Source organism: Nannobrachium achirus (assembly GCF_963921795.1).
Source record: "Nannobrachium achirus genome assembly, chromosome: 8".
In the NCBI taxonomy this organism is placed as follows: domain Eukaryota; kingdom Metazoa; phylum Chordata; class Actinopteri; order Myctophiformes; family Myctophidae; genus Nannobrachium; species Nannobrachium achirus.
In genome coordinates this window covers 17121435-17144795 of record NC_137817.1, presented here as the reverse complement: position 1 = coordinate 17144795, position 23361 = coordinate 17121435, and the positions used below count along the sequence as shown (strand labels likewise).

General features: G+C 42.0%; 1 protein-coding gene across 2 annotated transcripts in view; it reads right to left on the bottom strand.

Moving 5' to 3' along the window:
* Window positions 1-23361, bottom strand: part of st3gal4 (ST3 beta-galactoside alpha-2,3-sialyltransferase 4) — a 73523-nt gene that overhangs the window by 6768 nt on the left and 43394 nt on the right. Inside the window, exons 6-11 of one of the 2 annotated variants that reach the window (XM_080731569.1) lie at window positions 21197-21260; window positions 17679-17774; window positions 15303-15492; window positions 13558-13695; window positions 6137-6177; window positions 5651-6029 (exon numbers count right to left, since the gene is read on the bottom strand). In XM_080731569.1, coding sequence (XP_080587695.1) covers window positions 5897-6029; window positions 6137-6177; window positions 13558-13695; window positions 15303-15492; window positions 17679-17774; window positions 21197-21260 — 662 coding nt within the window. In that variant the 3' untranslated portion in view covers window positions 5651-5896. Of the gene's footprint in view, window positions 1-555; window positions 709-5650; window positions 6030-6136; window positions 6178-13557; window positions 13696-15302; window positions 15493-17678; window positions 17775-21196; window positions 21261-23361 lie in introns of those variants that run through there. The other variant, XM_080731568.1, reaches the window with a different exon arrangement.

Sequence of the window (23361 nt, the reverse complement as noted above, 5' to 3'; positions counted from 1 at the left end):
CAAAACACCTTCCCTGGAAACAAACACTGAATAATGTATACAGTATGATGTTAATAAGTCAGTGTGTTCAGCTGCCTGACAGACAAGTTCCCAGATCCCACCAACTTCTCAATTTGGAATTCTACACAATAAGAAAACTGTGTAAATAAATCCATTTGTAACTCTGAGAGTATACAAATGGAAGTTATGGAAACAAATGGACCCTTACACGTCCATTTGGTTCCATTTGTACACACTCTCAGAACAAATCAACCCGGATGATGTTACCGTGTAGATGGATAGGTAAGTTTAAAGGTGTAGATCACCCTGAAAATGACTTTTTTTTATTTATTGATTGAGTCTTTCTTGGGTTAAAAAATAAATAAAAGTCATTTTGGGGGTGAACTAAACCTTTAATACTTTATTAAAGTTGTATTATGCAGTTGTATGTTGATCTGCGTATCTGTCTATTGTGTCTGTTTGTGTGTTGTTTTTTAAGGCTGCACAAATTAAGTTCCGAAAGGAAAATAAAGTAAATTTGAAGTTTAAAGTAGACAGGGGATTATTCGTTGGTACCTTCATAGACTTCATGGTGTCATATCCATAATAGTGGATGGGATGCTTTTGGTTGTTGGCAACAGGGTATCCAAACCCAGCGATGTGGACAACGTCACAGTAGTTGAGGGCAACAAACACAGCGAGGATACCCGTGGTCGGATGCGCCGGTATCTGGAACAAAACAAGAAAAACAAGCCTTCACATGAGCACTAACATATTGTTGTTGTCGGGCAGAAACATCCATAATCCATAATCTACCGGTACGTCTTTGTTTTTTTGTAAATGAATGCCCTACCTACAGGATCATACTACAGCATCACACAAAAGCATCAAATGAACATATTAGGTTTCCACCTGACAGATAAGATATGCACAACAAGGTCGTTGCACAGATCCTGTTATGTACAGTACTTCGAGGATGTTACTGTGTATATGATGGAAAAATGCTGATGATTTAATTGGATTTAGGTTCCTCCGCTCGTTTGGAAAAAGCAAGGCGGTCAGAGTGAATGCTTAGCTTCACCTACCATAAAAATGTCTGATCATTATTGCTTTTTTAATGTCTTCTTAGTATACCCTTTATGAAAACTGTCCGAATAAATGATGCAGTACCTCATTTCATTCACTAGATGGTTACACAGATCAATAGAAAATAATAGGTCTTGTAGCCTAGTATTTCCAAGGCCAGAGCAGTTTCCGCCCGGATAAATGATTACAAATCCTGAACACAGATTTATTTGATTTTAAACCAAAACAAAAAAATGCATGGATTGCATTTTTTAGGGGCTAATAGGAAACTGACCCAAACCTAGCTGGCATAAGTGCTTCTATGTCAGTGGTGCTCAAACTTTTTCATGTGAAGGACCCCCAAAATTGGCCCATGGACCTCCATCTCAAAATATTTAGTTCCCGGGACCCGCAAGAAGCAAAATATGAGTTAAAAATGTTCACTTAAAAATACATATATTCAAAGATTTGCACACATTTTCACGACTTTTCAAAAATAGCAGATCTACAAGCTTGCAGCGCGGCACTCGGTGCTGTGCTGTGAGCTTGTAGATCTGCTATTTTTCAGTATAAAATAATTAAGGCCCCTCTTGGGCCTAGTAACTCAGTCCCACTTTTCTCCCCCTTGTGACGCCCCTGTTAAAATAGTGGTTTATTCATTAGGCATAACCACTTATGCCATATGTTGTGCTTTAGGTGAACATTTTCACTTGATTGCCAGTTAAAATAAGTTAAAGACTGCAGCTTTAACTTTAAAGACCAAAATCAATAGGAAAAGAAAAGAAGGAAAACTGTGAACAACTTTAAATGTTTGACTTTGTGGTTGGACCAGGAACTAAAAACTGGACAGCCTAATTTCCAATAGCATCTATTTGATGTATTATGAGATTCCTTGACAACCTCCATCTTTAGGCCACCCAGGTTAATTGTATTCAATGTAATGCTGGTCATCGTCTTGTCAAAACACTCTGCAGACTTTCTGTGGCTGGGGGTTGTTGGCATAATCTCAAGACACCCCCATTTTTACCATCCAATTCATGTTTGTCGAGTGTAATGAGATGTCGAAATCCTGCCAACACACTGACCGGTATGTTGTGAGGTGGCTAGTTGTTAAATATAATTCCCTGGCAGCTTTCGTATTTTTATCGACCACAATGTTTTGTAAACAAAACAAAAAAATGTTGGTTAGCTACAGTACCTGCCAGTATTTGTGTGTGTGTGTGTGTGTGTGTGTGTGTGTGTGTGTGTGTGTGTGTGTGTGTGTGTGTGTGTGTGTGTGCCGGCGTGCGTGCGTGCGTGCGTGCGTGCGTGCGTGCGTGCGTGCGTGTGTGTGTGTGTGTGTGTGTGTGTGTGTGTGTGTGTGTGTGTGTGTGTGTGTGTGTGTGTGTGTGTGCTGTATGGTGCTGCAAAGATGCTCCATTTTGAAAGGTCTGTCTGTATGCAGTCTAAAGATTTCATTTACGATCTTATTAAGTAAAACTAAGCTGCAAAATATAAAACCTCTCTCCCTCACTCACACTCGCATTACAAACACATACTGTTTCACTCTCAAACAGAGTGGAGTAATCTGCTTTATTTCAAAACAATGCCAGTCAATTGCAATCCAAGAACATTCTTGAAAACTGCACTGGAAATAAGGGACCTGATCTCCCCCTATGGACAGAATTTGCCACTTTTTTGAGCCTTTTAAGACTGAAAATGAGATTAATTATTCGTTAAGGTAGGTTTTTTTTCCTTCTTCTTTTTTGTAGTGCCTCAGGCTCATATTATGCGGAGCGATTTCCCAATGTTGTTTGCTGATTCACTACGGGACTCTGTCAGTGATTATCCATGTTCACAGAGGCCGGGGAAAGGAGAATCGTTTCCACATGAACTGGAGAGGGAACAGCTAGGTCTTGCTTTCCAGCTCTTTCCCAAATGCCACACTGTCCCTCTCAATAGCCTCACAATTGTCTTCCCCCTGTCTGTCTGTCTGTCTGTCTGTCTGTCTGTCTGTCTGTCTGTCTGTCTGTCTGTCTGTCTGTCTGTCTGTCTGTCTCTCTCTCTCTCTCACTCAACACAAACACCAACACCAACAAAACCTTGTTCCCGAACAAAAGATTCCACTAAGCTCTCCTTAGGTCTGGCTCACAGTGCCGACAGGTCCCCAATATAAATCTTTTTTTCTCCCCGTGTAATCAAAAAGAAGTCTCCTTTGCTGGATTTTCAATTTCCAATGGAATTTCTGTTGTTCAATATCAGACTGGTTCAGCCCATGCCCCCAGTGCTCTGAATAGGATGTTTGCACCACAGGGTGAACTCACTGTCTAGTCAGCTGTGTCCAAACATGTGCTACAAAGTGCTGGTTTTCATCTCATCATTAACACTTTGACTGCTATAGTTATAACTAATGAAGATTACTGCCAAGGCTTTTTCCTATTGTTTTTACCTGATTTTCGAGGGCTCCATGTACCCATTATGTACACGGGAGGTTCCGGTCACGGGAGACAAATGTCTTTTCTTTCACGTGGGGAAGAAGAAATACAACCGCAATGATCCGTGCGTAAGTTATGGTCCATAGAAAACAGGTCGTTTTGACCAAACGTGCGATATGGGAAAAGAATCCGAGACATTTTTCTGCAGCCATGATGAATACAACTGAATGGAAGATAGAATATCCAGACTCAGGTATTATCAGGTATTATGATTATACTAGGAGGAAGATCTTTTTCCAAAAAAGTGTACAGAAAGAGTTAAAATTATGTTTTTATGTGGCCACACCATCAGTTCATTAAGTATGCCTGGTTGCCAGCTGAAGTTCGCCACACCCTGATGATATGATGTAATTTACTCACTGCTTTTGGATCGGCACTTTTGACCCACAAGGTGTCAGCCTCCAGGAAGAAATACAAAATACAAAGGGAATACATAATTGCTCAAAGAAACAAGCCTGTATGCATATCAATAGACCTGTATAGTAGGTGTTAAGCGACGTGCATGTGACGTCATTCAATCAAGCGTCCACCAAAACATTGAATCACCAATGCAACACTGGTGTTAGGCATCCCATGTGTTAATATGCCGGGCTATTTCCTTAATTTGCACACCTTGGCTTCAACCCCTGTTGGGTCAATCGGTGAAATCAGACAACATTGTGTTTGACTACTTAGCTTACTACATTCTATAACACATCATTGGACGCCCACAGTGTCTAAATGTTTTTTAAAGGGAAACTAGGTAACTTTAAGCCTATTTTAATATACAGTATATACATATTTTAGTCATTTTCCTCTATCAGCCACTATATTATTGTGCTTGGGTGTTTCCTTGCAGAAAAGACAAATCCCTCTGGCTGTATTTTGGTTTTGTTCCACTGTTTATGTTGACATTCATCCCTTGCAGGGACTTCTTTGTCTGTAATGGGAGGGGGAGATCGGCCAGAGCTCTTAATTGCTCCCTTTGAACTTTGTGCACTGAGTTGACTGATTGGGCTATAAAAGTGTCAAACTTCTGTTATGTGCTCGTTAGTGCTCTCTCTAATCAATAAAGCATCAAAGACCGCTACCTGATTGATGCCTGTCAGAGAGGGGAGGGGGGAGGGAGGAGTGTTTTTGTACACACAGACTTACCTAGTTTCCCTTTAACTTTACACCAATAAATATTGATAACGTGCTTAGTCCCACCCGCAGAGGACCAACAACTTTCCAACTGAAACGCAGTCTCCTGGTATGGGAACCTAGTCTTATAATGGCGGATTCACACTGCGGTCTCCGGTGCGTTCTCGAGACTGCTTGGCAGATGTTTTGACAGTGTGAAGCCTGCGGTTTTCCTCAGAAACGGCAGCCTCGAGACCACCTCCGGAGGTAGTCTCGAGTCCACTTGATGCGCCCTCAAGAACAGTGCGCTGCAATGTGAAGCTACCGTTCCATGAACAAGGAAGTGGTGTCGCTTCTGCTGAGAAGAAAATAACAAGGATTGATCCGCGACGTCACTATTAAGATCCCAAGGATGCGCCAGTGATGTTACTGTGGTGCGATGATTACAGGCGGCGTTACGTTGTGATGTTTCAAAGACAGTCAGCACGCACTGCTTTGGTTGTGTATTGTTGTTCTGTTATTGTTACAAATCAAGATAACGTCAGGAACACTGTAAAACGTTATATTCGCTCTAACTTCTGACAAGATACTCTTCTTCTGTGACATGACATTTTATATCTCCCAAAGCCCCATGGTCAACAAGCGCCTCCGGGAGGCACATGAATACCATTACAGTTGAATGAAGTGTACTCCAGGGAGTCCAGGCACATGAGAATTTTGGCCAATGTGAATGCTGGTCAGCGGGGACCAGGCAACTGTTTTCAGAAACAGTTCTAATCAATCGGATTGCAGAGTGAATCTGCTAGTTAGGAACAAGCTCACCCAGGTAGTTAACCAGGCTAGTAAGATCATTGGAGACAAACTTCAGGACATATACCGGTACAACCGCTCCATAACCAATTCCGGTTTACAATGACTGCACCCACCCTCTACGACCCTTCATTTGAGCTGTTACCGTCCGGCAGGGAGCTTAGAGTACCATTAGCAAAAAAAGAAGGGTTACAAGACCATGATCACTGTTGCTGTGTGTTTTATATTGTATTTGTATATTGTGTATTTGTATACAGTATATACATGTATATTGTTTTATTGTTGTATACTACTAGCTGCCAGTGTGCCAAAGGCAAATTTCCATGATATGTAAAATGTTATGGACAATAAAGGTTTCTTTATCTTTATCTCATAAAATATTTTCAAGAAGTATCAACTGCAGACAGAAGGCAAATTTCCATGATATGTAAAATGTTATGGACAATAAAGGTTTCTTTATCTTTATCTCATAAAATATTTTCAAGAAGTATCAACTGCAGACAGATGTCTGCAGGCATTCCAATGAACATAACTGGCCGAGTTCGCAGGTGTGAAGCCCGCCACCTCCTTTGCATGTGTCTGTCTTTATTTAAGCCATTGCTGAGAAGAAAAGAAGAAAATTATTGTGAGACAAATAATATACTTGTCTTGTATTGTACATCCATACCCCCCATACCTATACTGCTACCAACAAATCTTCAACTTACGGTTTGATTACTCTGTAACAGTTGCAAGTGTTCTGAACAGCCTGAATGTCAGGGAAAGAAAGATGAAGCATAAATTGGTTGCTTATGCACTCAACAGCTTTTTTTCTGTTGCGGCGACTCATAGTGTGTACAATGATGTGATACGGCTGACATTCGGTGTGTATTAGCCTCATGTGTTCCTTTGAACGCCAACCACAACCTCCCAGCTCTGCAACGGCCCACCGCATAGTTTGGACATTGGCCCGTGTAGCCTTGACGAGAGGGGCAAGAGACGGGGTGCATACTGTCACCACCAAGAACCAGGCCCAAAAGCTCAAGGGAATCTTTTGTTTGGGGACAGGAGGGGCGTGCTGGCATTTTGTTCACGTGTGTTTGAGTGAGCGGGCCAGCAACAAGGGGGTGGGATAGAGAGAGAGAGACGCCCGGAGTAAGAAAGAATGAAACAGAGAAATAAATTGTGTTGAAAGAAAACAGATTCACCAGATTGAAATAAGATACAAACTACAGCAGGCCTGGAATTTCGTCATTTTAGGGGCAAGGCCACTTGGCCTTTGGTGTTGTCCACTTTTTGAGGGCAAAAAGGCCAAATGCTATAGGGCAGGAAGGCCATCAAATAAAACAAGATTTTAGTCCATTGAAATAATTAATTGAATTTAAGGGTTAAGGATTTTAAATTTAATATGTAGACTATCTGCTGTGAAATAAATAAATTGCTATTTAAAAAGTGATTCATGCTCAGCCCTGCACAAATCAAAGATACTGGATTGGTTTAAAAATGGGTACTCAACAAAAGACACTGGTGTCAACATGACAAGAAAGAGACACTGGTGTCTACATATTGACAAGAGAGAGACAGAGGAGAAAGTATACGTATAGTCAGCTGTTGGGCCATTAAGGCCACTGTGGCCTCAGGGCATGCCATTGGTTTGAGGGGCACAAGTCCAAACTGTGGGGCAACGACGGCCATGGCCTTCATGGCCTCCCTGAAATTCCTGCCCTGGACTACAGTACTGTACATAGAAGAGCATGCACTTCTATGTACAGTACTGTAGTCACTTCTGAAATAAAGCCAGCAGGTGGAACAGCCGTGAGATAAATATACAACAATAGGAAAACAAACAGGGAATATAAAGAAGAATATAAGAATATAAGAGGGTAAGGACTGGTGGGCAGAGGTTGCTGCCTGTATATTTTGGTAAGGATGACCAAGAAACAAAATGTGAACATGCATGGCTGTGTGCCAAAAATGATCTCACTGGACTTTGCTGAGTGCTATTCCAACTAAAAAGATATATAGATTATTTAATTATAGTATATGATTATTGGATTTGTTATCCTTACAAAAAGTATGAGTGTGATTGTTATTATTATTATTGTTTCTTCTCTTTTTAATGACAAAATAACTGTCACCATGAAATTGAATCAAAGCGTACTAAAAACAACGTCTTGCGGCGTGAAGGACAAATATTTAGGGCCTGTGTCCTCCATTTTGTGTAAAGTGTTCAGCATTCCACCTAGCCCTGTCTTCCATTCTGTACAGTGACCAGGGGCGTCACAAGGGGGGGGGGGGGGGGGAAGTGGGACTGGGTTACTAGGGCCCAAGGTGGAGCTATTGAAAAATAGCAGATATACAAGCTCGCAGCGCGGCACTAGCTTGTAGATCTGCTATTTTTGAAAAGTCGTGAAAAATGTGTGCAAACCTTTGTTTGAATATATGTATTTTTTAAGCTAACATTTGTAACTAGCTTCTGGGGGGTCCCTGGAACTAAATATTTTGAGATGAGGGTCCGTGGCCAAATACATATCGTTTTGGGTGTACATGAAAAAGTTTGAGCACCACTGACATAGAAACATACATTTTTCAAAAAACCTTAGAAGGATTTGAATTATTCAAAGACTTCAAAGGTAGACGCAGCGCGGCACTCGGTGAGCTTGTATATCAGCTATTTTTCAATAGTTAAAGCACAAAATAACGCGTAATAATGCGTTCATGGAGGCCCGCAGTGAATCCTTGTACCCAGGGCCCAGAATTTGGTGCGACACCCCTGACCAGGGACGTGCTGGCCATTGGGAAAAGCGGGACAACTCCCGAACGGCCGGTTCATTCCCGGCCGGTCCAGGCCGGCCATTAGGAAAAAAAATTAAATAAAATGTTGGCCTTCGTTCCATTTTGGGGGTTGGGCGGCCAACAAAGTAAATCGTCACTGTCGACCAGAAACCTCGTAGGCCTATCTCCAAGTTTCAAATGTATACATTTTTTTGCAAAGCAAAGCCCTGCTTCATCATATAAGGCTGTTGCACAAAAGTTGTGAAAACAGCAGATCTACAAGCACACAACGCCTCGCGGTGCGAGGCGTTGTGTGCTTGTAGATCGGCTGTTTTCACTACATGTTCTGAAATGGCAAATCTTTGAGTAGCAGCAGCGCTATATTCTCTATAGCACGCAATGAGGGCCTCTCCAACTATTTTTCCCGGGCTGAATCAGGGGCCCAGCACGTCCCTGCCCCTGACAGTGACCCCCCCCCCCCCCTCCCCATCTCTTCTGGCCTTTTGAATCCATGCAGATGGCGTTGTGCTCCTATTGGGCCGGCCTGCTGCTTGCCTGTAGGACTCCCGGCCTCCCCGCTGCTCGCTCGTCTCATGCAGCAGCCAGTTGTGTTTGTGTTACTGTCCAGAAAGGGTAACACCCCCGCCCCCCAGTCCCTGACATAAAACGGACTTGCGAGAGACAAGAATGAACGGAACCAAAACAAAAGCTGGCTTTGGACCATAACAGAGTCCACATCCACCCCCCCCCCCCCTCCCCCACCCCCCCGACCCCAGGCCACAAAACGCGCTCGAACAAGTCCGCTTGGCAGATGCAACGCCTTGAGCCAATGAAAACATCATTCTACGTGAGTAATAGCTTGAATCAATGAGTCAATGAGTCTATTTCAAAACCCGAGCACCTTGGCCAAAAGGGGAGTCGAGGTCCGAAACCAAAAACATGTCAATGGCACATTACTGAAAAGTCCTGCGTCATGGTTTCTTCATTACACAATCAGTTCACTTGATTGTACTAGCCTGTATCTCATAATTTCTCTCTGTATTTTGTCTTTTTTTTTTCATGGTCTTTTCTTCTGGCAGATAAATTGTTTCACCAAGTAAAGCCCTGCTTCATCATACAAGGCCGTCGCACAAAAGTAGTGAAAACAGCAGATCTACAAGCACACAATGCCTCGCGGTGCGTGGCGTTGTGTGCTTGTAGATCGGCTGTTTTCACTAGTTTAAATCATTTTAAAAATGATAAATACAAAACAAACGGTTTTGGACAAGGTTTCCACCCGACAACGACGTTATATAATCTTAGCTGAAAAACCTGCACCATGACAATGTTGCTTTTTCAGAAAGAAAGACTGCATTTAAAAACAAAATTCTCTAACAGCAATAATACTGTACAATGTATGGGGTTTAAGTGGCTATGGAAGTCACTCGTTCACACACAAACTGAGAGTTACAAGTGGATGTTTTTGTTGTCAGTGATAGCAGTGATAATCAACTCTGCAGTGAAGAGGCCCAGCGCCTGCCATCTTTCAAAACTGCAGCTGGCTGAAATATATACAATATGTTGGCTTCCTTTCAAGAGCCAATTATTTCCAAGGGATTTTTCTGTGTAGAACATGTTTTGTAATGGGGCTGCGCCGTGATATCAAGAGGAAGCTAATCGCTGTCTGGTTTCGCAGTAATTGGTTCCACAGAGCCATTTTCCCACTTTGGCATTTGAAGAACAGCGCTTCTTATACGGTAAAATGGTCCTCAGGGAAGGAAGGAAGCAACAATCGAATTAATTTTTAAATAAATTAACAGAAGGATGGATGTACAGTATGAATGAAGAAAGGTCGAGAGAACAAAAAGAAAGAAGGACGGAAAGTATAGGGAGATAAAACGCATTAGCAATCAAACTAATGAAGGGATTAAAAACATGATTTAATGGGGATGGGCAGAATAAAACAATGAATGAAGGAAAGAAGGAATACATGATCAGGGGTGTCGCACCAAATTCTGGGCCCTGGGTACAAGGATTCCCTGCGGGTCCCCCATGAATGTTCTTCATAGGCAGAGGGAACGCATTTAGACTGGGAACGCATTACGCATTATTTTGTGCTTTAACTATTGAAAAATAGCAGATATACAAGCTAACAGAGTGGCACTGAGTGCAGCACCGCAAGCTTGTAGATCTGCTATTTTTGAAAAATGTGTGAACATTTTTTTTTTTTAAACTATGTTTCTATGTCAGTGGTGCTCGAACTTTTCCATGTGAAGGACCCCCAAAATGATATGTATTTGGCCACAGACCCCCCATCTAAAAATATTTAGTTCCAGGGACCCCCCAGAAGCATGATTTGAGTTACAAATGTTCGCTTAAAAAATACATATATTCAAAGATTTGCACACACTTTCACAACTTAAAAAAAAATCTACAAGCTCACAGCGCGGCACAGAGCTTGTATATCTGCTATTTTTTGAAACCTTAAGTATAAAATTATTAAGGCTCCTCCACCTTGGGCCCTAGTAACTTAGTCCCACTTTTCCCCCACTTGTGACGCCCCTGAACATGATAGAAGGAGGAAAAGAAGAGAAAGGATTGTCACTATGTGGCTGCCTCCAGTAGGCCAACACAAGTGAATAACATCAGAGTAGGTCAGTGCGGGGAAAGTGTCTAGAGACAAATTGTTGTGATTCGGCGCTTTAATAAAATTGTAATGTAATTGAATTAGACCACATGCAGTCTAGTGCAGTGGTTCTCAAAGTGGAGTCCAGGGACCCCCAGAGGTCCCCAGCCAAATTAGATAATATAGCAACAATATAAATGTAGCCTAACTGAACACAGCCATTCTTTGGAGCAGAAGGGCGGGGATACACTAGCCGGGAGACTCCGGGCCAATAGCATTTTGTTCACTGATCTCTGTGCCTGCCCTGCCCGCCCCCACACTCGCATTGAGTAAACGAGGAAGAGAGCCGCGGTGGAAAACGAGTGATAAATCATAGCGATTTTTACAAATAAGCATAAACAAACCAGTTCACATGAACAATATGGAGTTGTGTTAACAAGGTTTAGGAATAGAGGCCAACCTCTGCTTATCTCAGCCACTCCCCGTTCCCAAGCTACCACACAGCCTTCACTCATTAGCCACTCCCCATTCACAATCACCCGTATCCACTACAGATGCCTCCACTCACCACAGCCAATCCTTGGTGGTAAGGTAAGGTAGGGAAGTTTATTTGAAAAGCACTTGTAGCAATCAGTAGCAATCAGTGCTACTAACAAAAATGCTTGCGGAACAAATACGCTTTTAGCAGTCTTTTGAAAGCATCGACTGACTCTGCATTTTTTAAAGCTAATGGTCATTCCATAACGTAGGTGCAACTTTTTTTAAAGCTCGATCACCTTTTGTGATCAGCTTAGTAGTAGGGATGTCGAGAAGGCCTTTGTTGGACGACCTGAGTACTCGTCTATTGACCTTAGGGTGCAATAATTCCGAAATATACGTAGGACTCAGTCCGCATATAGCTTTAAAAGTAATTAATAAAATCTTAAAAATAATTCTGTCTATTGTCTATTGGTAGCCAGTGTAATGCTTTAAGCACCGGAGTAATGTGTGACCTTCTGTATGTATTAGTTAAAAGCCTACCTGCTGCATTCTGTACTAGTTGTAGACGATGCATGGATGAGGAACACAGTGTAGTAAAAAGGGAATTACAAAAATCTAAACGGGATGAAATAAAAGCATGAATACAGTAGTTTTTCCTAGTCCTGTAATGATAAAAGTGATTTGATTTTGGCAACATTTCTTAATTGGAAGAAGCACGTCTGCACTCCCTTCTTCACATGGGGTTCAAAGCTCAATTTCTGATCGAACAGCACACCCAGGTTTGTTGAGCTCTTGGTAAAATTAGTGGTTGATACGCCCATAAACTGCTGTATATCATTTTGAATGCTCTCATGTCCTATAATCAGGACTTCTGTCTTGTCTGGGTTCAGTTGGAGAAAATTATGCGACATCCAGTCCTTGATGGACGCTAAACATTCTTTTAAAATAGACAACTTATTATAGTCCGACGATTTAAAAGAATAGTACAGCTGCGTGTCATCTGCATAACAATGATACGACTCTAGATTAAAACGACGAATGGTGCAATCACCACAGTATATATAAATACACCTGCGTTCTCTCGACCGGCTTCTCTGTTCTGTTCCACTATAGAACAAACATCCTCCTCCACCCCAACCTCCTCCTTCCTCCTCAATTCCCGCTCTTCCTCCTACTGTCTCTATTTCTATAGGAACCCAGGGGGGCAATGTGAGACGACTGCTCTCCGAGTGAGCATCGATGGCTGTCCTCTCCAGAGACTACACCCCCACCCTGAGTCCCGCCCTACCTGGGTTCCTCATCCTTCCCTCATCCATCCATCCATTCATACTTATTGTTCAATAAAATCTGTTAAACTTGAGCAGAGGTGTGGTCTCTTACTAGTGAAATTGATGTAAAATAAGATATCTGAACGGCTACATATGTTTTATATGCCCTAAATTACAATTAAAATGTGCGATTTTCCTAGGATGAAACAGGGTGGTAATAGATAACTATTTCCTCCCGCGAGGAAAATTCAGTATTTTCAGCCCAACCCAGCTGATCCGCTGCCCACAAGGCGCATGTGAGCAATTAGGGGTTAAGAGACTTGCTCAGGGACACACATCGACATTGCTGGCCTGGCCTGGAATCGAACCTGGGACAACCAAGGGCTCTGGTTGCCCAGGCCGTCTCCCTAAGCATTCAGCTATGAGCACCACTGACATAGAAACATATATATATATTTTTTTTTTTGAAAACTTAGACCTTCTTAGACCTTTTTTCACGATTTTTCAAAAATAGCAGATCTACAAGCCCCCGTGGTTATCCCTTTGTCATCCTAGGAAAACGCACACATAGAAAATAGACAATCTACAAGCTCACAACGCACAATCTATTGTTGTATGTAGGCAATGCCTTGACGGCCTAATACAAATTCGGACGGGGGTTCCGTGGCCAAATAAATATCAATTTGAGGGTCCTTGACATGTTTTTTTGTGCAAAACAAGTGCTTGTAATGGATTCAGAATCATGAAAACCCCCTAGTTTGACCCCTCACATGCTACTTAAAGCATATTTATTTTGGTATGTTTTATCCTGTATAGTTAATTTAATAGGACCCCAACTTTCAGCAGCTGTCAAGGATTCTCCTAGGGAAACTGAATTTCAGTCTTTGTGAGATGTGTTACTAGAGTCCTTTACAAACACATTGGTGAAGACATTTTTTGGTAAGGAATTTATTCCAGGATTTGACACTATTTCTGAAGATATCCCCTTACTATGTGATTCAAAAGGGAAATGATTGATCACCTGTTTATTCTTGGGAAACAGAGGGATCTGGAGCAGCCTCTCTGCAGTCTGGTGTATGAAGTGAGGGTCCAGGACTCTGATGTTACTGGTTTCACCAAGCCAGATCTGGGGAGGGGGCCGCCAGAAGCCTTTCCTCACCTGACACACACACACACACACACACACACACACACACACACACACACACACACACACACACACACACACACACACACACACACACACACACACACACACACAAAGATAGATGATGGGAGACAGAAAAACAGAGGTGAGAAAGGGAGTGAATACCAGAAGAGTCGCCGGAAAGAAACTCGCCTGGGCTGATGGTTTATGGCTTTTGATTGATTGATTGATTGATTGATTGAGGTATTTATTCGAAGTTTTGGATAGGAAAAGGTACAGTTTCATGACAGTACAGTTCACTGATACAATGTCAACTAAAAAGAAACTTGGGTATAAAGGCAAGGCTTATTTGTTATTTTCGTTTGAGATCCTTAATATCCATTTATAACTCTGTAAACTATGCCTAAATGGTTAAACCTATAGAGGGTATGCGCATGACATCATCATCATACCCGGAAGTTATGCAGGAATGCTTACATGAGTGGCAAAAACTACTTTCTGGCCTTGACAGCCCACACATCCAAACAGAAGAGTCCTATTAGATTGCATTAAACAATGTTATACTCACTTTGCCACTCACTTTGCCACTCGATTTGCCACTCGATTTGCCATTCACTTTATGCATGCGCATACCCTGTATTCCTAATCTTAACCTCAATAAAACGGTGCCAAAACCGCTCCATATTCTTAATCTTAACCTCAGAAAGATATGCGTAGGCCTAATCCTAAAGGTATTTCTAACCTTATTCTCAGTAAAACAAATACAAGAATAAAAAATCTCTGCGAGTTTCTTTCAGTCCACGACTTTACCGGTTACCGTGTGAGAGTCGACTTGCATTTTATTTGGTCTGCACAAAGGAATTCATTAGGGCAAATTTAGATGCTATTGAGCCTCTCACTCCTCAGTTCTCTCGGAGAACTGAAAGTCAGTGTGCAAATTAGAGGGTAATGACCCTGCAACTATCAGCACTAAAAAGGCCAGAGGGGCCCCGAGCTATGGAGTGGGTGACTTTGGATGTGGAAACTACATTTAACGCTGAAGAGCTTTGACGTCAGTGAAGTTAAACCCTCTAAGAATTTGTCCCTGTTATGGATGGCTGACAAGTACCAGCGAGCATGTTAAATGGTGTGTGTGTGTGTGTGTGTGTGTGTGTGTGTGTGTGTGTGTGTGTGTGTGTGTGTGTGTGTGTGTGTGTGTGTGTGTGTGCATGTGTGAGTGCAAGAGAGAGAGAATTAAATCAGTTATATAAATTATTACAAGAAGCTCAAAGGGTATGCATAATATTGTCGTCGTCGGGCGGAAACCTTGTACGGTATGTCCAAAACTGTTTGTTTTGTATTTATAATTTTTAAAATGATTTAAACACGTGAAAACAGCCGATCTACAAGCACACAACGCCTCGCACCGCGAGGCGTTGTGTGCTTGTAGATCGGCTGTTTTCACTACTTTTGTTGCTACGGCCTTGTGTGATGAAGCAGTGCTTTACTTTGCGAAAAAGTGTACAAATTTGAAACTTACGAGGTGAGATACAAGGTTTCAGCCTGACAGTGACGATATGTGACTATAAGATAATGCTTGTGAGGTGGAGTGTGCATGCACTCTCACACATATGCAGTACCCTCTTCTCATCGTAGAGGATCTCTTTCAGCCAGCGCAGGTCCTGCTGTTTGAAAGGCACCAGAACCATGAGCGTGCTGGGGTGATTGTGTTGGGAAGGGTTGTAGGATGCCGACTCGGGGTAGAACATCCTCATGGTGGTCTTGTTGCCCACATCTTCCTCGTAGCCCCTCACCGGGGCATCATTCAGCCTGACATAGGGATATAGGAGACAGACTTGAGTTCTCAGGCCTATTGGCTTGTGACATGTTTTGGCATTGACTTGTTATGGCTATTTCCAGGCCCCATTCAGGCCGGGAGGCCAACCCAGGGCTGTGTCAGTCAGTCGTTATGGGTGCAGCTCATGGGTTTTCAACAGGGGGTCCGGGAACCCCTAGGGGGTCCTCAGAGTTACTACAAAGGGTCCTCCAAATCTTTGAGTGATAGAAAGTTTTTTTTTCCCGCTTTTATATTATCCATTTACCCTAACCCTAACCCGAACCCTCTAGCGTCCATATTCTGAGAACTTTAGCCGAAAATAGCAGATCTACAAGCTCACAACGCCTCGCGCTGCGAGGCGTTGAGAGCTTGTAGATCTGCTATTTTCGGCAAAGAGGTTTGGTGTAGAGGGGAAAAAGAGCAGACTAAGTACAGAGTTAAAGTTCGGTTCAAGTGGTTAAATGTCTGAAAACACAAGTTGAAAGAATCCAAAATACACTGATGATCGTGCTGTCAAACAATTAAACTATATGGAATCTATGAAAAGGTTGTGGGGTCCCTGCTTCATCTCTCTCACAACTAAGGGGTCCTTGGCCTGAAAACGTTGAAGACCCCTGGTGCATTTATTAGGACATGAGGAAGCTGCAGGGAAAACAGAGTTCTGGGTAACTGTAGCACTTGAATTCTTTGGATCACGATGTTTCCTCGTGTCCTGACGGCTACACCACACTACTGACACAGCCCTGGGTAGGCAACCCGGCCTGGCAGGGATCTCAAAGAGGAGCACACATTTCCAACTCTAGTTAGGTTTTCTGTAATGTAATCACATTTCAAAAGCAATGGGGTGGAATGAATAGAAATGTAAATTTTCTCTCTCTCTCTCGCACGCACGCACGCACGCACGCACGCACGCACGCACGAACGCACGCACGCACGCACGCAAGGAGGAGGGTGATGATGGGGGTTAAAGTACACTGTGACCAGGCCAAACTACAGGCTGTTGGAAAAGAGGCTTACAAAAGGCTCCAAATGCATGTGTTCATTCAAAGGCTATAAATCTGATTTGCAATGCTTTTGTCCCGGGGTAAAACTAAATCCCCCACTGCTCCTTTATATTAAAAAAACGGTCTAACTTGACCTAACTGTTGCTGGGACCAAGGCTTTGTAATAGGGTCAGATTGTCATACAGCCTAATAATATTTTTCATTGCTTTGGAGCAGGACATTGAATGTGGTTAATTGCCTTTGCATGGCAAGGCACTCTTAACACACCTGTTGGGCAGATGACAGATTTTTGTCTTTTTTTTTTTTTTCACTTTCTCATAAATCTCTCTTCCAACAACACAGAGAGCGCATGTTGTTGGAATACATCTAGCTGACAGTATCCTGGCGGTACTTGCATTGCAGTTAGCAGTATTGCATGATACAACATTCTGTTACAGAGATCTAAAATCCCCCTATAACTAACACACCATAAAAGATTATAGGCTCACAAATCCAAAAGTATGGTTGACATTAATAACAATGTCAACCATTACTACAATATCGCATATTGAGACAAAAAAGCAGAGTGTTAATCTTCACAAAAGCAATAAATCCCAAGACTTTTGAGATTTAGCTGTTCTTCAGTACAAGTTATCCATTGTAGGTGAACTTGTACAGTGGCATTTTAGGCATTCAAAGGTCCACGATTAATCATTCAAAGGTCGGTTTAATGTTTAATTCACATAAATAAGGAGGCGTCGACTACTGTAAAAGGAATAGTTTTGAGGTGAAATATTCGCGAGTATTTTGATTCATGACCAGAGGCACTATATTCTCTGACTTGGCTGTTGTTTATGAATGCATCCATTGCATTTTCCTATCATTTATTAGTCACATCCTGTTACATGTATTAAGTGCTTAATGCTTATAATGTATAAGGTTTGGCCCAGTTAGAATATTGTACAGTCTTCTATCTTATATCATCACAAAGCTCAAATCCAAGGGATTAAGCCAAGGTGATGAGTCATTGAGGCAGCTGTTCAAAGAACAAACATGTTCTGAGGAGTGGATTACAGCACATTATACCAATTCTGAAGAGAGGTTAAAATGACGATGCTGTTTTGAATTTGCTATGCACTCTGGCAACATGATGAAACAAATTGAGCGTTAAATGAAACTATTTCACCATGGCTTACCGGATGACCACGTCGTATTTGTTGATTACACTCCCCAAGGAGCTGTTTTTAATGGCAAAGCCGTTGCCTATGACTACGCAGGTTCTGCAGTCAAGACTGTGGAGAAATAGACACACACGCACGCACGCACGCACGCACGCGCGCACACACACACACACACACACACACACACACACACACACACACACACACACACACACACACACACACAGGTTAAATTGACCTCCTTTCACAAAACACATCCTCAGACAGCTACTACTGTATGCTTTTATTATCTGGAAAGTAAACCAGACAAAGCACAAAGGCTGGGAGAACAAGGCCACGCCCCTTCCCGCTCATTTATATCAGCTAACACAGGAAGTCTGTTTGAACCTTCCCTAAAACACCCTGGCCAACGCTCCACACGTCCTGGATTTTTTTTTCTCCCTCCTCCTGGCTCCCAAACTGTGGAATAAACTCCTCGCTTGCAGTCAGAACTCCAGACTCCCCATTTTCCACTGCAGTCTGAAAACGTACCTTTTCAGACTGCACCTCCCTCCAGCATTCCTCTTTCATCCCTTCTTGTCACCTTTTTTGATAGCTGGTAGTTAATATACTGTGCAGATGTATGGCGGTTCATTGTTCACATTTGGTTATTTTCATTTGTTTTGCTTGACCGCAAATGCTGAGAATGCTACTTAGTATTTAGTGGCATGTTTATACAGATGCTAGGTTTGATGTTTACCTGGTATCCTAGTTTCTTTGAAGCACTACACTTGAAGCACTTGAAGCCCTTTGCACTCTACACTATTTATCCTGTCCTTTGTTGATTAGGGCTCATGTCATTTAGTTGACTGATTCACACTTTTAAGTCGCTCTCTGGATGTCTAAATTGTGAGAAAGCCAGTTCCATTGGGTGCACTGTTGAGACAGTCCGGCTCACACAATTTTCTAACGCTTCCTCCTAAATCAGGGGTGGGCAGCATTAATTTCCAGAGGGCCATACAGACCTCGATAAAGTGAGTGAAGGGCCACACATTGTACAATTTAATTAAGCAATATTACACGAGAGGGTGTGGGATAACTGAATTATTTGCACGACAGTGATGCGGTCAGGAACGAGCCGTAGGCGAGTTCCGCCGAGCATCACTGCTCCTCTATTGCAATAAACCCTTTTGCAAATCCCGCCCCATTCTGCCCTGTTACTATGATGGGACATTAACCCTGGGCAGATTGTTTTTATAGTGGAAGTGGATGGGATTTTTTCCCCCCTTCATAGCCTCATTACAGCTATATAAAGTACCAAAGGAAAAACACCTAGGTGATATTAATAAAAAGGGAAGACAAAGGTACAGTAGTTACATTGCAAAACAGGGGATTTACCCGAAAATATATGTTTTAATTTGTTTAATCCCAGTGGGACAGAATCCTCTTTGCAGATTCTTTTATAGTGGTAGTGGATGCGATTTTTTTTCCCTTCATAGCCTCATTACAGCTATATAAAGTACCACAAAAAACACATCTACGTGATATTAATAAAAAGGGAAGAAAAAGGTACAGTAATTACATAGCAAAACAGTAGTTTTCCCCCGAAAAATAAATGTTTTAATTAGTTTAATCCTCTGGATAAGAGATAGAAAGAGAAGCGCATTGCATCTTGGGTACTAGGAAGAGGACAGAGAGAATGTTTCTCCTCACATAATAGGCTGGCTTTTCGTAATTCTGCCCATTTAAATTATATGTACCCAATCGTGACTCTTAGACCATTGATAAGGTACATGTGAACTAGTTTGTTGAAGCTTATTCGTTATGATGAGCGAGATCGCTTGACGCTTGCCGTCGCTATCACCGTACCGGCCGATCTCCGTGTCGCGCAGTGCGGACAGTTCTTGAAAGACACATTCAACATTCTCCACTGCACAAACTCCACCCCCGATAGCAAAAAGTGAATGTTTTTTTCTGGTTGGCCAGTCAGGGAGTCTCAGGGACCAATCAGAAGGCTGACAAACGGTCTATTATACAACTGTTGCCCTTAAAAAAAACACGTCAACTTAATTTCATTGTAATTAAGATATTCGATAGGAATTTGCAATTTTTTAATGCCACATTTAGCTACTATGTCCCTAAACGTCACATGAAAACCGCTAGCCTAGGCTGCCTAGCCGCCTAGCATAGTGTGGGGAGAGAGGAGCGCTTGCGGTCTTTCGTGACCAACGCAGCTGATTTCTTTACTTGATGAGAGACCGTGCATCTGTGCTCGTTATATGCACGGTTGGAGAGCCTGTTTTCCATTGAGAGCCCGACTACCTGTTGTATAATTGATACTTGAAACACATAACACATAACAATATGTTCAAACTGCATGAATTTGGTAGACATGCCAAACTAACTTTACAATGAGGTCCTTTCACAACAAGACAGCTGTATCACGCTGGTGTACTCTGGCCTACAATAAAACATATTATAGTTACATAATATAATCTGCGTCAATGTCATTTCAACTTTTAAATTAGCCTATAAATTTATACTGTATCTTATCTTATCTGATATGCACCTTGCACCTCATGTTACTGCCGCATGTTGCCCATGTGTGTCCTAAATGCATATCTCTGTATATCGGAAGCGCTGAAAGTGCCTACTTCCTTTTTGTCTTTGCAGTCAAAAATCCTAATCTACATCAATCTAAAAATATAAAATCGACATAATTTGCTGAAGCCTATCTAGCTTGCTTGTTGCTTGTACTGTACTTCCTTGTACCCTTCCAGTTTAATAGCAGATGACAGCTTCATGTTCGTGGCTTTTACAAGGCGTATAGTCACAAACTCTCTGTAGCATTCAAAGAGTGTGGAAGAGTAGTCTAGCTTGAAAGAATAGCAATCACACAAAAGCTCATTCAGTGAGTTTTTTTTCTTCCTAGGATGTCCAGTCCACTAAAGATTCAAGCAGTCAAGGGGCACGCTGGCGCAGTCGGTAGCACACCGAACAAATAACATTTTCAAGTAGTCATTTGCTCCCAGTGCAATGAGACTGCGGAATGATAAGGATCGTCTGCCTGACCCGATTGTCAAACAGTGGTCCTCAAAGTGGGTTCAAGGGACTCTCAGGGTTCCTTGAGAGCCCTTACAGGTCTGTAACTCTGAGAGTTATGGGGTCGGGCCCTTGAAGTTTCACTTATATTTCCAGTGTATCAACAAAAACACAATACTCACAATAACATGTTGCACAACAGTGTACATGAGTAGCTTGATGCACAACAATAATGTACCGGTACATGTCTGTTGACGCACCGGAAATAAAAGTGAACTTTGATAGAAACCCTGCTGTCATTCAGCATCGAAGTGGCCCTGGCAAGGAGCAACAGACTGGCTAAGAGCCCGGCTATGAGACCAGCAGACTGGCTAGCAGCCCATATACCAACCCAGCTACCAGCCCCAGCAGTCTGGTGATCAGCAGCACTTGAGTGCTAATAATAAAAGGCAGTTTCGACAACAAGACAGTTTCGGCCACATGCCAATTGGCTATAGTGTACACATACTCACTTTTCGATGTTGGCAGGCATTTTAGAATTGGCAATAATAGCTAGAACCTTCAGTAGCAGCAGTTCTGGAGGGGGGGGGAAGGCAAGAGAAAGAAAATTAATCAGTTTGAGAAAGCTGCGACTGTTTTGGAAACTTTGGAGCTCTAATTAGAGTTCAAAGTCACATAAACTTTTACACCTATCAGATGCTCCAACAATGAGTAATTGCATTGCTGTAAAGTAAGCATTGCCTTATAAAGCTTCATTAAAAGCAAACAAATAAATGTGCTAGCAATAAAAAATAAAAATAAAGTCACAATCACAATATAAAAAAAGAACAAAATAAATGGCCTTATAGTTTGTCCTGTGTTTAGAATGTTTATTGTTAAATCTTACACGTCCCCTAATTGCACATCCTGTTGAATTGCTAAATGACTACTCTAGGTTTAAGTGTAAAGCCCAGCACTATAGCATAATAATCAATTATTACTGTAGTGTATGTACTCTACCTCTCAGCAGTCTAAACTTTCTTCCAAAATAGCATTATGGTTAACCCACTTAGACCTGAGAACCATACTAAAAACATCTTGTAAAATCTAAAGAAATTACCTCCTGATACCTTTTCAGAACTACTTGACTGAAATGTCAACATTCACACAAAAGATTACAATGGCAGCCTCTGTAGCAGATGAACAATATTATAACAGCAGTCAACAGCTGCATGGAATAAAATGAACGTTTGGGAAAGGTGGCCAATGTAGATTCATCTTAGGGGGTAACTGAGCCATTGGTCAAAGGTCACAAAAAAGGTTGAAATTGGGTTTCAGCCATGTTATTCCGATAAATATAAGGCAGAGAGGTTGGACAAAATTGTATTATTTAGTTTTTCAACTGATTCTGTCAGGAAATTAGGTCTACTGGCCAGGATAGAAAATCTACCATGATCTGCTCATGGCAAATACCCACAGTGGCCAAATCAAGTTGGGCTCTCATCGACTTTCTATACAGGAGTAAAATACCCAGAAAAAAAAGAAGCTGCTTTAAGTAGGATATGAGGGGTCTAACTAGGGGTTTGTCATGATGCTGAATCCATTGCAAGCATTTGTTTTGCACAAAAAACATTCATTGGCCCCAGAAAACGCCCACAAAAGGTGATGACTCATCACTTTTCATCACTAAACCATCCTTTTCTGGGGCAATTTTTAGCCCAAGGAATGTTTTTGTGCAAAACAAATGCTTGCAATGGATTCAGCATCATGACAAACCCCTAGTTAGACCCCTCACATCCTACTTAAAGCAGATTTTCTTTCTGGGTATTTTCCTCCTGTATAGAAAGTCGATGGGAGCCCAACTTGATTTGGCCACTGTGGGTATTTGCAGTGAGCACATCAGGGTAGATTTTTTATCCTGGCTAGTAGACCTAATTTCCTGTCAGAATCAGTTGAAAAACGAAATAATACAATTTCGTCCAACCTGAGTGTATTTTTTCCCTAGATTTACTAGACTATGTCACTTGACTTGTGGATCTCGAGATGTGGATCTTGGACTTCATATGGCAGGCCTGACTGTGACATCAGTTATCTACAGCACTGTCTCCGGGACCCATGTGTGAGTCGCAAACCAATTTTTATGGGGCACGAGTAAATATCCCCTTTATATATTTATTTCAGGGGGGGGTGTTGAGATACAGTAAATCTGTGGCCTACGGGCAGTGTGCACAAGAAATTAATATGGTGCTTGTCAGTTCAGCTATTTGCAAGAGTAGTTATTAGAACGACAACATGCAGATTGTTTCCTCAGGTGGATGCAAGGTCAGGCTGATGTTGATGGTTCCTGTTTCCTGGGCAGAGGCTGAGAAAAGATGTTGTTGTTGTCAACCGTGTTCCCCCCGATGTAGAAGTGAAACCTATGCACTTTCTCACAAAACCAACTTGTTCGCGATGGTTTTTGAAAACCTTTGTGGTGTATGACCACCACATCATTCTCGGCCATTAGGCATTACTGTTTATTATGTATTTTTTGTCTTTTTTCTTAAAACAACAAGAGCTTTTTTCTGATAACAGTAGTGAATTATACTTTTATGTTCATAACATGATTATATACGCCATATCATTCAACAACAAATTGTCTATATCAAGGGTCTTCAACAGGGGGTCCGGGACCCCTAGGGGGTCCTCAGAGTTACTG